The 17121-nt window shown below is 40.2% G+C and overlaps 1 protein-coding gene across 1 annotated transcript; it reads left to right on the forward strand.

Moving 5' to 3' along the window:
- The first annotated feature begins 11441 nt into the window (after positions 1-11441).
- LOC128235850 (uncharacterized) lies at positions 11442-12086 on the forward strand. The gene has a single exon (XM_052950642.1). The coding sequence runs from the start codon at positions 11442-11444 to the stop codon at positions 12084-12086; it is 645 nt and encodes a 214-aa protein (XP_052806602.1).
- The last annotated feature ends 5035 nt before the right edge of the window (positions 12087-17121 follow it).

Consider the following 17121-nt stretch of genomic DNA (forward strand, 5'->3'; position numbering starts at 1 on the left):
TTCAGCAAACTCGAGTGTTTAGACCAAGAAGAACAGTACTATGAAATTGAGATGTCCAAACGAAAAATAAAGCTGGACTTGCCGATTCAGTTGGGATATTTTATTCTCCAGTACGCTAAGCTTCGCATGCTCGAGTTTTATTACGATTTTATGGACGTCTAAGTCGACCGCCGGGACTTCGATGGACACGGACAGCGCCTACATTGCCATATCCGGAAAAACGTTGGAAGAGGTGATCAAACCCTACATGCTGGAAAAGTATAAATTCGGATTGCTGGGTTTTTGCTTCGATTCTGAGATAGAGGCGAACTCGCAATATCATTGGTTTCCACGCACATGCTGCACTGGTTTTCGTACTTTTATTGCAAAAGGAAGGTCTTAGACGACGGTATTCATACGGTGCCGTTGGATATAAACCTGTGTCCTATCAAATCTCAAGAGGAGGAAGTTGTCGGTGGTCGAGAATTGAGCGAGATGTTGGCCACAAACTTTGAAGATTGAACATTATATAATAGCCCGCAGCATCGACAATCCGGCACTTGACAAGATGTATCCGTTTCCAGAGTGTACTTCTATCGCCGTATCCGGAGCCACGTGTAGCGGTAAAAGGACATGGTTATTTAGGCTTTTGCGACATAAAGATGAGATGTTTCTTTCCCCGCCGGAGAAAGTGCTGTACTGTTACGGCATTTATCAACCGCTTTTCGAACAGATGGAGAGAGAACTTCCTTTTATCGCATTCAACCACCGATTACCGGACGAACAGCAAATAAAAAATCTCTCGGACGAACGGAAGTGCAATTTAGTTGTGCTGGATGGTGAAAGGCATGCATCATCGCCATTTGAGTGTGCTGTATTTGAATCAGAATTTGTATTGCCGGGGAAAGCAAAGTCGCACGTGTCTCAACTGCAGTGTCTGGCACGACAGGCATTTGTAGGTAAACACAGGGCCATTTTGGAAGCTTTTAAAGACGCAACATCGAAACCTTACGGCTACCTAGTCATTGATTTTTCAATGTCGGTGGACAACGAGGCCAACAGGATACGAACCGATATATTTCCGAACGAAGATACCATCGTCTACCAACTTCAATAACTAGAGCTGTCACAGGAGTGACGAATACCCCAAATGACGCCTGGACACAGGAATGGCAAACCATTCCTATGAAAAGAGGCCATAACTCCAAGGTTACTGCACATTGCATCTTCTTTTATTATGCATGTATTGTTTGTCCAGAAACCGTTTTTCTATTTTCGTAACAGTGCACAAAAACCTTTACTCCACTGGCCCCATTTTCAATCACAAGCATTGTCTTCACAGAGGCTGCCTATACAGCAAGTTTCATCACAATATCTCATGCCCAATTAAAGTTATGAAGCAGAAACCATTTTTCTATTTTTAGTAACAGTGACCTTGACCTTGGCCCCACCAGCCCCAATATCAAACTTGATCTGTATCTTCTGATGTTACACCTGTGTACCAAAAATTGTTCAAATCCGTATAGCCTTTCATGAGTTATCGTCCGGAAACCGTTTTTCTTTTTTTAGTAACAGTGACCTTGACCTTGGCCCCACCAGCCCCAATATCGAACTTGACCTTTATCTTCTGATGTCACACCTGTGTACCAAAAAATTTTCAAATCTGTCAAGCCTTTCATGAGTTATCGTCCGGAAACCATTTTTCTATTTTTAGTAACAGTGACCTTGACCCCACCAGCCCCAATATCGAACTTGATCTGTATCTTCTGATGTTACACCTGTATACCAAAAATTGTTCAAATCCGTTTTGCCTTTCATGAGTTATCGTCCAGAAACCGTTTTTCTTTTTTTAGCAACAGTGACCTTGACCTTGGCCCCACCAGCCCCAATATCGAACTTGACCTGTATCTTCTGATGACACCTGTGTACCAAAAAATTTTCAAATCTGTCAAGCCTTTCATGAGTTATCGTCCGGAAACCGTTTTTCTATTTTTAGTAACAGTGACCTTGACCTTGGCCTCACCAGCCTCAATATCGAACTTAACCTGTATATTCTGATGTTACACCTGTGTACCAAAAATTTTCAAATCTGTCAAGCCTTTCATGAGTTATCGTCCGGAAACCATGAAAACCGACCGACCGACCGACCGACAGACAGACAGACAGACCGACCAACCGACAAGCTCACTCCTATATACCCCCTCAAACTTCATTTGTGGGGGTATAAAAACGGTTGTCATACTGATCGCGAGTTTATTCATACGCGAACACCCGTGTCACCATCAAGATTTCGCTATGCAGAAGATGGTGTTGTTGCCCTATGATAGATACAGGCGCCTTCTGTCTACTCAACACACGGCGAACGAAGAAGAAAGGCGAGACAAAACCATTGCGCTCGCAGACACTGAATCGGAGACAAACGATGACGTTACAATACCGATGAAAGACAATGGCTTATCCGCGGACAAACTAGTAAGCCTATTTCCGAAAACCTTACAGAGTCGAGCTCGCAGCCTATTGGAGTATATTCAACCCTACATCACCTGGAACGATAAAGGGGAAGTCATCATATCCGGTGCCGTCATTTTTAGTTCTAACATCGTAGACCTTATAAAAGTTCAACTCAAAGACTACAAAGCTTTTAGACCGACGGGTCTGGGCGAGTTCGAAAAGGTGTTGACAAAAATCAACGTTCCGCACAGCTTACTGTCGGCTAGCCGCCGCTCTCAGCGCTACACTGCCACCGCCCCCGGGCATATCGGTTGAGAGGAAACGTCCGCATTCTTCAGAGGACACTTCCCGGAAGAAAATAAAATGGCTTCGTCTCTGAAATACGAGGACTATTTGAGAAGCATATACTATGACCCGAAGCATGCGGGGGCATATAGCGGAGTGGAAAAACTTTACAGGGCCGTGAGAAATGATGGAAAATTCGTACTTAGCAGAAATAAAATTCGCAACTGGTTGTTAAAACAGGAAGATTATGCCGTCCACAGAGAAGTGCGAGGGCGATTTAAACGCCGAAAAGTGATTGCGCCGTACGTGGATTATCAGTGGGACGCGGACACCGCGAATATGGAGAGAGGGATACCATGGTGACCTCTGATAGTATGTATGAAACGGAGGTCTACAAGGTAAGTAAAATTCAGGGTAAGCCAGACCCAAAAGGAAAAGTACAGCGAGTTAGCACGCTAGTGAAGCATAAGCCGAGCGATAAAAATCAAGTGCGTAAACAAATGTTAAAAATAGTCACAAAGTCGCATAAGAGAAAAAAAACGCACCATTGCTATTTTTATCGAAGCAATGAAAAATCTAATAAGTGACAGTCAACCTGTATAATTATCTAATGAGACTATTGAATGTATGCGTTCTAATTTCTAAAATTAGAAATTGAATTACTCTTCATAAAGGTAATACCAAATATACAATTATAAAATATAAGACATCTATGAAGTGTAATTGTACATATATATTGTAGAAATATTCAAACTTTAGGTAAATAAAATTAAACATAAACAATTGATATCAAGTCCAACTTCCAAAAAAGCAAGCCGCATTACCATATATTCCTATGCAGTCTTTGATTCATGAAATAATGTTGGAGATGTTGAATAAGATGAAGTCCTCACCTAACTATATGCTGTACCTTTTAGTGATCATAATTTTTATGAACTTGGTTATTGGTGTAGCAGTCTTCAATTACTGTTGGTGTAAAAGCATGAAAGGAACAAGTAGGTTTTCCGGAATACTTAGGAAATTGCCTGTTGGTTCTAGGTCTGGGGGCTCTAACTTTGTAGCGAGCACTACCTTCCGCTCCGGAAATGGAGAACACTGCCGCCATGGCAGGTACATTAAAAGGAACAGTTGAATATGTTGCATTATATCCGATGGTTTTATCGTATGGGTGACAAACAAAAAAAGGAATGAAAGTATTATAAGAATGTTGCTTAAAATATTTAACAAATTAGTATTGATGTTGTTAGATAAGAAGATGTTGTATATATAATAGTATTATCATGTTATTAATCACTTCTTGATCTATTTGCATATCTCATGGAGAGCCAGGTGTGTTAAACCTGCCAAGATTTCTACATTCCACCAAGGCTTTTTGAGGTATTACAAAAGTGAGTAGCGACATCAATAATATTGTGTATGCGATAATAAGCTGTATATGCTTACATCGAAAACAAACCTTTTGTTATGTTATGTTCTGTTCTGACAAGAATTGGACAACTGAAAATAAATTGAATGAGGGTTATCATGTATTACATCCTCTTTATTGGTCACCTCCATATTGGGGAAAATGTAATAAAGACTCATTTGCAATGGTTAGGCAATTAGAATTGCACATGGTTTTGATTATGCTCTGCAACTGAAACAAAATGGGCACCACTTCGTATTACTCAGAATAACTGATTGAAAATAAAGAATACTCTAAAGACGATGGTCTTAGAATGTCATGGGAGCAAATATCTGAACTAACACTTAATCTGATCCATCGAAATGTGCAAGGTACTCAGAGATTCATGTCTAAAGTGCTAAATAATTAGTCTCATCTTGTTGCAGAAGGGATTGATTTAAATGATGGGGACGGTGTATTCGCCGTCCAGGAAGAGCCGTCTCTGCCCAGCTGGCTTGAAGAGGTGCAGCCATTACGCAAAAGGCAGACATCCTCTCAGGTACCAAACGCGCAGCCAACGCCTCCAATATCTGTTCAGCTCGGCGCTTTGGGCTCTTCGGTGGTGCCATCATTCACCCTAGGTCAGCACAGTGGTTATCTAAACAATCTAGAGACGCCGGTGAGAAACATTCTTGTCACCACACTTTCTACAATGCCGTTCAACCAGCCAAACACCCCTCTTCAAACCCCACCCCGTATAGTTCAACCTCACCCAACATATTCCTTCTTACAAGTTCAACCTCCATTTTCAACCGGTGTTGACACGACCTTCCAAGGACCTTCTCTCAGTCACCATCACAGGGGAAGACAACAACAACCAACTCTTGGAATATGTGACCCAACTAACAGGGATAGCCCCAGCTCAAACTACTTCACGTCATGAGCAACCCCTGAGCTGACGACACCAAATCATGAAAATGCAGCGACTGCTACCCCCCCCCCCCCCGTTTGACGAACGAATCGACATCCACCTGTCCGAAAATGAGCTGCTCCTGCGAGACAATCAGCAACAGCCTCAGGAGCTCGATGGATGAGACAACAAAGGCCTGCGTAGCCATCTCCAGGAACTCCGCACTAATGCTGGATGAGATGAGGCGTGTAGGAAGACGCTTATACTCACTCAATTGCGCGTACATTATTATAGAGTGTGTGTAAGAGTGGTCTGTGTGTACGCATTGTAGTGGTCAAGCAACTTTCAATAACTATTTAACTATTATTATAATTCATTAATGCACGTCATCACCCATTACGTTCCCACAATTTTATCTCTCAGTCATTCCTGCCCTAGCAGTTGTTTGATTGACAATTTAGAAACCTTTCATCTCTGTTAGTCTTATATGCATTAATGCAAAAAAATACTATTTACACCGCTGGTATGTTTCATTTATTTACTTTGCTGTATTTAATTTAATTTGTATTTACCAGTCACTGTGTATTTATATCATTTAGTGTAAGTATTAATTTATGTGTTTTAATATGTTGTCTGGAATATATCTTTCAACATAGTTAAATGTTTTCCACGTTTCTTTCTAGATGTGATTGAAAAAACAGTATTAGAACCGGACTATAACACCGGTTACAATTGGCTCCCGGAGCATACTCCAAACCTTGAAAGCAAGCAGTGCCAGCTTCCGTTCTGAACCACGTGGCGATGTCACGTTGGAACAGCCAACCCGCCTCTACACGAGCGCACGAGGTCTTTGAGCCCCGGAGACACCCGGGCGCCACAGCGAGGTCAGTGACGCAAGGGCCTTTCTTATCTCCGATGATACTTAGATAACCGCCATAGGTTTACCCCAGCTATCCCTACTTTTTACACGAAGAACACAAAATTGTGATGCGTTTTGCAAAAGGTTAGGAGATTTTTCTTTAAAAAAAAAAAAAATACAAGTTACATTCATAAAAAAGGTCGTGCCAGCAAGGAGGAAATGCAAATTTTTAAAAGCAACTCTACCATTTCACTGGGACGGTTCTTTTCTCATGATGACTCACACGTGGAGGATTTCTACGTTCCACCAAGACTTTTCGAGACATAAAATCAATTAAGGAACGATCAGAAAGTGCCAACAGAAAACAAAATAACATGTATTATAGATAGTTGTTGTTCAACATGTATTCCTAACTTATTCCTCAAATTGAAAAATACAAGCTTCATTCAGACAAGGCAAAGTCATGCTAGCAGGAAGGAAATGCAATGTTTTAAAAAGCATCTCTACCTTTTCGCTGGGACGGTTTTTTTTGCCATGATGACTCCGTGTGGAGGATTTCTACGCTCCACTAAGGCTTTTCAAGGTATTAAATCAAATGAGGAGCGACAAGAACGTGCCAACAGAAAATAAGATATGCATTATTTATCGTTGTTATGCAACATGTATTCTTAGATTATTCTTCAAATAAAAAAGTTACATTCATACAAGACAAAGTCATGCTAACAGGAAGAAATGCAAAAGTTTTAAAAGCAACTCTACCTTTTCGCTGGGACGGTTCTTTTCCCATGATGACTCACGCGTAGAGGATTTCTACGTTTCACCAAGGCTTTTCGAGGTATTAACTCAAATAAGGAGCGACCAGAACGTGCCAACAGAAAATAAGATATGTATCATTTATCGTGGTTGTACAACATATATTCCAAACGTATTCTTCAAAATGAAAAAATACAGGTTACATTGATACAAGACAGTCATGCCAGCAGAAAAAAAGGAAGTTTTAAAAAGCAACTCGACCTTTTCGCTTGGACGGTTCTTTTCTCATGATGACTCACACGTGGAGGATTTCTACGTTCCACCAAGACTTTTCGAGGCATAAAATCAATTGAGGAACGATCAGAAAGTGCAAACAGAAAATTAGATAAAATGTATTATAGATAGTTGTTGTGCATTATGTAATTCTATTTTATTCTTTAAAATGAAAACTACAAGCTTCATTTAGACAAGACAAAGTCATGCTAGCAGGAAGGAAATGCTAAGTTTTAAAGAGCATCTCTACCTTTTCGCTGGGACGGTTCTTTTGCCATGATGACTCACGCGTGGAGGAATTCTACGTTCCACGACTCAAGACTTTTCAAGGTATTAAATCAAATGAGGAGCGACAAGAACGTGCCAACAGAAAATAAGATATGCATTATTGATCGTTGTTATGCAACATGTATTCTTAGATTATTCTTCAAATAAAAAAGTTACATTCATACAAGACAAAGTCATGCTAACAGGAAGAAATGCAAAAGTTTTAAAAGCAACTGTACCATTTCGCTGTGACAGTTCTTTTCCAATGATGACTCACGCGTAGAGGATTTCTACGTTTCACCAAGGCTTTTCGAGGTATTAACTCAAATAAGGAGCGACCAGACCGTGCCAACAGAAAATAAGATATGTATCATTTATCGTGGTTGTACAACATATATTCCAAACGTATTCTTCAAAATGAAAAAATACAGGTTACATTGATACAAGACAGTCATGCCAGCAGAAAAAAAAGAAGTTTTAAAAAGCAACTCGACCTTTTCGCTTGGACCGTTCTTTTCTCATGATGACTCACACGTGGAGGATTTCTACGTTCCACCAAGACTTTTCGAGGCATAAAATCAATTGAGGAACAATCAGAAAGTGCAAACAGAAAATTAGATAAAATGTATTATAGATAGTTGTTGTGCATTATGTAATTCTATTTTATTCTTCAAAATGAAAACTACAAGCTTCATTTAGACAAGACAATGTCATTCTAGCAGGAAGGAAATGCAAAGTTTTAAAGAGCATCTCTACCTTTTCGCTGGGACGGTTCTTTTGCCATGGTGACTCACGCGTGGAGGATTTCTACGTTCCACAACTCAAGACTTTTCAAGGTATTAAATCAAATGAGGAGCGACAAGAACGTGCCAACAGAAAATAAGACATGCATTATTGATCGTTGTTATGCAAAATGTATTCTTAGATTATTCTTCAAATAAAAAGACAAAGTCATGCTAACAGGGAGGAAATGCAAATTTTTTAAAAGCAACTCTACCATTTCGCTGGGACGGTTCTTTTCCCATGATAACTCATGCGTGGAGGATTTCTACGTTTCACCTGATGGCTTTTCGAGGTATTAAATCAAATGAGGAGCGACCAGAACGTGCCAACAGAAAATAAGATATGTATCATTGATCGTTGTTGTACAATATGTACTCCAAACGTATTTATCAGAATGAAAAAATACCAAGTTACATTGATACAAGACAAAGTCATGCCAGCAGAAAAAAAGAAGTTTTAAAAAGCAACTCGACCTTTTCGCTTGGACGGTTCTTTTCCCAAGATGACTTACGCGAGGAGGATTTCTACGTTCCACCAAGACTTTTCGAGGTATTGAATCAAATAAGGAGTGACCAGAACGTGCCAACAGAAAATAAGCAGTATAATGAATATAATACAGCCCCAACACGACACGACCCCCTATACTCTATGTCCTTATATGCAGCATTCCATAATAAACAAACATGTGTGACATCGACTTTAAAAGTAGGGACACGGGTCTTTTTCGAGGTTGTTTCTGTAGTTTTTCGCATAAATATTGCAAATGACACGTCCTCTTGGTATGTCGAACACATGTGGCATGTAATTTTAAAATCTATCCATACAAGAGAATTTATAGTCCAGATGCGAGAAATTAAGCCTGACGCACGGAAGGACATAATATTAAAATCAAGATGCCAACCTTTCAGCGGCATAAATATTTATGCAAAAAAGCTACAAAAACAAGCTCAGTAGCAAAAAGTTTAAACATAAACCCGGTTTAATGGCACTGGGTAAACGCCAAAGACATATACCATAAAATCACAAACAAGAAACATAGAAGAACAGCACAAAACTCTACAAACAGCAAAAACAACTTTAGTGAACAGTTAAATACTGTTCCTTGATTTTTTTTCATACTGTATTGAGCGTATATGTATACTACCATTTCTGTTGGTAAGAAAGTGAAACATTTTTAGCGTTTAGGGATTGGCTATTTATTTGGTAACCAAGCAAAGCGGGAGCTGCTATTGTTTGAAACCATTTCATTTGATGAAAGGTTACAACCAAGTATGTCTAAGCAAATCAGAATGATGGCCAAATTAACACCTGGCAAAGTTTTCGAGAGCTGGTGACACAGCCTTGTTGCCATAAACCTGACCTCATCAATAGTTTGCCAAAAACCTGACCTCATCAATAAGAATGAGGTAGTTGTTAATCCACTTACTGCTACTGGCACAATGTAAATATACACAGTAAGAATATCGCTGTTAAACACTTGTGTAAGTAAGTAAAGTTTTAATATCTTACCCCATTCAAAAATAAAAGATGCATTTACATTTTAAAACATTTTGAGCACTGGTATTGTCTCCCAAAAACTATTTGTTTCTAGATTAAATGGTAAATAAGGTTGACCCATGTTCATGGGGGCAGCTGTTTTGGAAATGTGAATCACATAGAAAGGCTCAACATTAATGGTAGCCCGATGGGTTTTGGCACACAATTTTCTTTTTAGGGTAAGTAAAACCTAAATAATGTTTGTTCTTTTAAAAACTGCGTTTAGGAACATTTGAAACTTAATATAAGTGCGTCGAGGTTGGGCAAAGTTGTTAAATCTGTGTTGAATCTTGTTAGTATTTTACCATCAGACTGCCTTTTAAACTAGTTGTATTATAAGTTAACTTACAGATGGTTTTCCTAGCTCAACAGCGGCTGATTGGAATCTTTGCGGCAAAAAAAATCAAGCCAAATTTGGTTCAAACAGAACTTTCGAAACAACAGACCTGAAACTTTAATCATGATTGAATGGGATCAAAGAAAACGATAGTCAGAGCTTGTGAGGAGAAAGGAGAACAGTCCCGCTCATTTTGCGGTTTCTTGATTAACCAGTTTAATTCTGAACACATTTTGATGCTTGTTTTTTTTTTGACAATTACCGGTACCCCTTTAACAATGTATTCCTGTAAACGATTTATTTTCATTTGAATTTCGAGTAAACAGGAAAGGCATTCTTTTAGCAATGAAAAAGCCATAGGATGTCCATGAGAGAGGGGGGAGCTAACACCAAGGTTGACCCCCGACCAGCGACCAAGCTTGACACCCATCCAAACCGACCATGCTTGACACCCATCCATCCCTACCTGCAACCAAGGTTGACACCCATCCATCCCTACCAGCAACCAAGCTTCACACCCAACCATCCCTACCAGCAACAAAGCTTCACACCCAACCATCCATACCAGAAACAAAGCTTCACACCCACCCATCCATACCGACCAGCAACTAAGGTTCTTAGCACCCACCAACCCATACCGACCAGCAACCAAGGTTGAAACCCATTCATACCGACCAGCAACCAAGCTCGACACCCATCCATCCCTATCAGCAGCCGAGGTTGACACCCATCCATCCCTATCAGCAGCTGAGGTTGATACCAAAACATCCCGACCAGTAGCCAAGGTTGGCAGTCTATCCATCTCTACCATCAGACAAGCTTGACACCCATCCATACCGACCAGCAACCAAGGTTGACACCCATCCAAACAGACCAGCAGCCATGGTTGACAACCTTTACCAGCAACCAAGATTGACACCCATCCATCCCTACCAGCAACCAAGCTTGACACCCATCCATCCCGACCAGCAGCCGATATTAACACCCATCCATCCACTGGCAACCAAGCTTGACACCCATCCAAACTGACCAGCAACCAAGCTTCACACCCATCCATCCCTACCAGCAACCAAGCTTCACACCCATCCATCCCTACCAGCAACCAAGCTTCACACCCATCCATCCCAACCAGCACACAAGCTTGACACCCTTCCATCCCTACCAGCCGACAAGCTTGAAACCCATCCATCCCTACCAGCAGCCGAGAATGACACCCTTCCATCCACTGGCAACCAAGCTTATCCAAACTGACCAGCAACCAAGCTTGACATCCATCCATCCCTAACAGCAACCAAGCTTCACACCCATCCATCCCAACATTAACCAAGCTTCACACCCATCCATCCCAACCAGCCGACAAGCTTCACACCAATACATCGTTACCAGCAGACAAGCTTGACTACCTTCCATCCCTACCAGCAGACAAGCTTGACACCCATCCATCCCTACCAGCAAACAAGCTTGACACCCATCCATCCCTACCAGCAGACAAGCTTGACACCCATCCATCCCAACCAGCAGACAAGCTTGACACCCATCCATCCCTTCCAGCAGCCGAGAATGACACCCATCCATCCACTGGCAACCAAGCTTGACACCCATCCATCCCTTCCAGCAGCCGAGAATGACACCCATCCATCCACTGGCAACCAAGTTTGACACCCATCCATCCCTACCAGCAGACAAGCTTGACACCCATCCATCCCTACCAGCAGACAAGCTTGACACCCATCCATCCCAACCAGCAGACAAGCTTGACACCCATCCATCCCTACCAGCAGACAAGCTTGACACCCTTACATCCCTACCAGCAGACAAGCTTGACACCCTTCCATCCCTACCAGCAGACAAGCTTGACACCCTTCCATCCCTACCAGCAGACAAGCTTGACACCCATCCATCCCTACCAGCAGACAAGCTTGACACCCTTCCATCCCTACCAGCAGACAAGCTTGACACCCATCCATCCCAACCAGCAGACAAGCTTGACACCCTTCCATCCCTACCAGCAGACAAGCTTGACACCCATCCATCCCTACCAGCAGACAAGCTTGACACCCATCCATCCCAACCAGCAGACAAGCTTGACACCCATCCATCCCTACCAGCAGCCGAGAATGACACCCATCCATCCCAACCAGCCGACAAGCTTGACACCAATCCATCCCAACCAGCAACGAAAGATGACACCCACCCATCCCGATCAGCAACCAAAGTTGACACCCACCCATCCCGATCAGCAACCAAAGTTGACACCCACCCATCCTGATAAGCAACCAAAGTTGACACCCGACCGTCCCGACCAGCAACTAGGGTTGACACCTAACCAGCATATAAAGACTGCTATCGTATCTTTTGTCAGCAGTCTTATATCACTGGTATTCATATATATACAAAAAATTGACTCTTTCCAAAACAAAAAGTAAATTTGTGAGAGTGCAGTTTTAAATTGATCCATTAATGTGACTGCAGGCAATTTGTTGACAAATATACAAGTTTGTGTTCACATCCCGACTGACATGCAATACAAAAAACTTGACAAACCTGTCCAAGTGTAAGGATAACAACAGACCACTTTACAACAACTATGTAGCCACTTAATGATATAGGTCAAGGTTAGAGTGAAAAACATTGAAGTGTTTGTTTATCGATGGGTTTTTAATTGATATAATGCATTTGATTGGATTTCAAGGGAGACTTACTTTGACATGATGATGACTGTGAGGCTACTAAGCGATTGTTGATAAACACTCATTAGGATGCACTTAAGTGGTTGTATTAATTGAAAATGTACTGCATGAGAAAGGGCTTGAGTGATATTTCTCAGAATGTAGTTAGAGGAAAATGATATTTATAAAACCAAGAAAAAAGCTCATAACTAGAGCTGTCACAGGAGTGACGAATACCCCAAAATGCCGCCTGGACACAGGAATGGCAAACCATTCCTTTGAAAAGAGGCCATAACTCCAAGGTTACTGCACACTGCATCTTTTATCATGCATGTATTGTTTTATTTAAATCTGTGGAGTAATTTAGAAGTTACACTGCTGACAAGAAAAACTAGCCTTTCATGAGTTATCGTCCAGAAACCGTTTTTCTATTTTTAGTAACAGTGACATTGACCTTGGCCCCACCAGCCCCAATATCGAACTTGACCTGTATCTTCTGATGTTACACCTGTGTACCAAAAATTGTTCAAATCTGTCTAGCCTTTCATGAGTTATCATCCGGAAACCGTTTTTCTATTTTTAGTAACAGTGACCTTGACCTTGGCACCACCAGCCCCAATATCGAACTTGACCTGTATCTTCTGATGTTACACCTGTGTATCAAAAATTGTTCAAATCTGTCAAGCCTTTCATGAGTTATCGTCCGGAAACCGTTTTTTCTATTTTTAGTAACAGTGACCTTGACCTTGGCCCCACCAGCCCCAATATCGAACTTGACCTGTATCTTCTGATGTTACACCTGTGTACCAAAAATTGTTCAAATCTGTCAAGCCTTTCATGAGTTATCGTCCGGAAACCGTTTTTCTATTTTTAGTAACAGTGACCTTGACCTTGGCCCCACCAGCCCCAATATCGAACTTGACCAGTATCTTCTGATGTTACACCGATGTACCAAAAAATTTTCAAATCTGTCTAGCCTTTCATGAGTTATGGTCCGGAAACCATGAAAACCGACAGACCGACCGACCGACAGACAGACAGACCGACCGACCGACAGACCCACCGACCAACAAGCTCACTCCTATATACCCCCTCAAACTTCGTTTGTGGGGGTATAAATATGGTGCAGATTCTGGGCAGAAATTCAAAACCAGACACCAGACGCAAGTCAGTCATGTTTTATCTCAATGCTGGACTCTTTCCTTGATAGATATTTTACTCCTTTACCCTTAGTTAAGAAACAAAATAACAAGGGCATTAACTAGGGATGACTGATGTGGCCACTGCTCTATGAAAGAAAGACTAAGGTAGATTTAAATTTTTTACATATCATGTCCTTTATATGTATATCCTCCTCCTCGCAAACATATTCAAAAACAATCCTGTAAAACAAGTAATTGTTCTTGGCAGAAATAAACAAGGGAATAAGAGCGGTCATAGACAGCTATATCCCCCGCCTCATGGGGGCATTTTTTGTAACGAAAGCCAATCAATGGTAAGGGTAGTTTCTCAGGCAGATAAGAAATGCGTAAAATTAAGAAAGGCCAATAACTCTTTCAAAAAAGGTCAAATTGCAAAAGCCTGACAATATGCGCTGCTTCACTTTATGATCATCAATCTGTGAAAGTTTGGTAGAAATCGCATGAAAAACGTAAGAGGAGTTGCGAAGAAACCAATTTTAAATGTAAAATAAACAAAGGGCTATTACTCTTTCAAAAATCGTCAAATCGCAAAAGCCAGACTATATACGCTGCGTCACTACATAGTCATCAATCTGTGAAAGTTTGGTAGAAATCGCATGAAAAACGTAAGAGGAATTGCGAAGAAACCAATTTTAAATGTAAAATAAGCAAAGGGCAATAACTCTATCAAATCTCGTCAATATGCGCTGCTTCACTTTATGATCATCAATCTGTGAAAGTTTGGTAGAAATCGCATGAAAAAACGTAAGAGGAGTTGCGAAGAAACCAATTTTAAATGTAAAATAAGCAAAGGGCAATAACTCCTTCAAAAATGGTCAAATCGCAAAAGCCAGACAATATGCGCTGCTTCACTTTATGATCATCAATCTGTGAAAGTTTGGTAGAAATCGCATGAAAAACGTAAGGAGTTGTGAAGAAACTAATTTTAAATGTAAAATAAACAAAGGGCTATAACTCTTTCAAAAATGGTCGAATGGGGAAAGCCCGCTGCTTCACTTTATGATCATCAATCTGTAGAAATGGCATGAGAAATGTAAGAGGAGATGCAAAGAAATGAATATCGGATGGACACATACACGCACGCACGCACGCACGCACGCACACACGCACGCTTCCATTACTATATCCCCTCGCCTTTTCAAGGCGGGGGATAAAAATGAAAGTATGTGAAGTAGTATTCAAGAGAATAGACCATCCTTTAGCTTTGCAGCATAGAGATAAGCTTGTGACAATGTTCACAAACTTTTACGAGACAAAAATGGCCCTGCAAGAGAAGAAGGATTTTATTACCGGTGGCAATATAATGAAACCCAATTGTATAGTAGATTATTGCAAGCACATGGAGGGTGTTGATCTGTAAGATCAGTTTGGCATCAACAACAGCCTCACTAGGAAACCCACAAAGTGGTGGAAAAAGATGTTTTTCTACTTATTGAACGTGACAGTAGTGAACTCAAACATATTGAACAGGACGTTTGCATCAGTGGAGAATGAGGCAGTTTCCCTCCGCAGTTGTTTGCACATTGTTGAAGGATCCTGGAGATGTAGTTTGTGGTCAGGTGAAGCGAGGAAGGCCAATGCTGAGTGAGATACCACAATAATTGCATTTAGCAAAAGAGAAAAACCATGTGTTCTCAAAACACAGATCAACTTTTGGTTTGAATTAGTGAACAAAAATATATTTTGTCCAAAAGTAATGTTGTGGGGTTTTTTTAAATCTGCCCTACTTTTATTTTCGGAGATCAGCAGTCAGCTGCTATGTTTTAATAAGGTAAATTGGTGATTTAAACAGAGGCTAGGTCAGTGGACAAAAAATAATATTGAACACTAGAACAGGAGAAAGTTATTAGAACTGGAATGTAGTGAAACTGACTTGACCAAATTCCAGAAACAGTCATAAGTGTTTCAGATAAAGACAATGCTGCAATACTAACAACCACACGTTTCCAGTCAGAATCTAGTCCTCCAAACACTGTGAAAGAGAAAGGAATCCCAGAAGTGTAAGAATAGGACAATCATAAACTCCAAATAGTTGTAGCCCGGAATTATAGCTATTCTGGTTTTTCCGACCTAATCGGTACAAATAAAATTAAACCGTTGTAATATACACATGTTACTTAGGAAACAATAGAGTCATTGGACTGTTACACGAATTTCAAAAGCTCGAAATTCACCTTTTATTTGTACCGGCATGGGAAAACCCAATTATGTTAATTCTGGAAGGTGAATCCATCACAGAGAGTCTACTTCAACTTGTTTTCAACTGTAAAGTAGTATAAGAGTATTCGTAATCATCAAATCTTTGGCAGCAAAAATTTTCATTCTGAATATTGTTTTCAAAATATTAAACCTGATATTCAACCTAAACGTGTAGTACTAGTAATTGTCTAGCAGGAACAACTCAAGTTAAAGGTGTGTGCTGTCTCTACCCGAATATGATACCCAGAAATATCAGTCTATATGTAGTTTCATCTACACGTTTCAAAGGGCAAGAAAACCGATTAGAAACTTTTGTCTAAGCTAGTTAGATGTCGTGTACTGGTTATTGCTCTAAATTTATGAGGCCTTTTTTACTCTGTTTTAACAATTACATTTTATCAAGCAAAGTTTTTCATTTAAGAAATGTCATAATTTATATAAGCAAAAAAAAACACAAAATTAAAGCAGTCTTCCTAAACAGACCATTTTCACCATTCTTAATATGTTACAACGAAATCGGTTGTGAGAAATACTTCAATGTACATACAAATTCAATAATACTTAAAAAAATAATACAAATAGTTAAAAAACAACATGCAAACCTAATACTTATCTAATTAACCAGTCCTCAAGGTGTCGATCTCCAAGCCTTATAAATCCAAGGCAATTTGCTATTTTGAAGTGAACAGTTTGGGTTTCCCAAACATGAGCTACTGATGCCTTACAAAATAGTCAACTTAATCTAGGACTACACCTTACGACTGGTTAATGGACAGTTCCATCTTTTGACTAAATTTTAATAATACCAATACATAACAATCAAGGGTTATTATTTACATATATAGTAAAGGTAAACTGCTCATAAACAGCACCACAAACTTAATAAACATGTAAATATGGGCCTTAATGTACATATGTGGCAACACATAACAAAGGATTTGTCTCCACTAGTCTAAAGCAAGGAAATTGTATCAGTTTTTAATAGGGAAATCTGTGCCATGCGAGTATAATGTCCTTTAATGTAAAAAGGGCTCATCGCGAGAAAAATTTATGCAAGTATAATGTCCTTTAATGTAAAAAGGGCTCATCGTGAGAAAAGGCTTTCTTCACAAAAATACATTAGGCTATAACAATTAAACTTAATTAACATTGGAACTGTCCATTGCCTTAACAAACAACATCTTACTGGTCACCAGCCACACACACTGTATGGTCCTATAAATGTCCAAGAACT

Source organism: Mya arenaria, chromosome 5, assembly GCF_026914265.1.
Source record: "Mya arenaria isolate MELC-2E11 chromosome 5, ASM2691426v1".
NCBI classification, from domain to species: Eukaryota; Metazoa; Mollusca; class Bivalvia; order Myida; family Myidae; genus Mya; species Mya arenaria.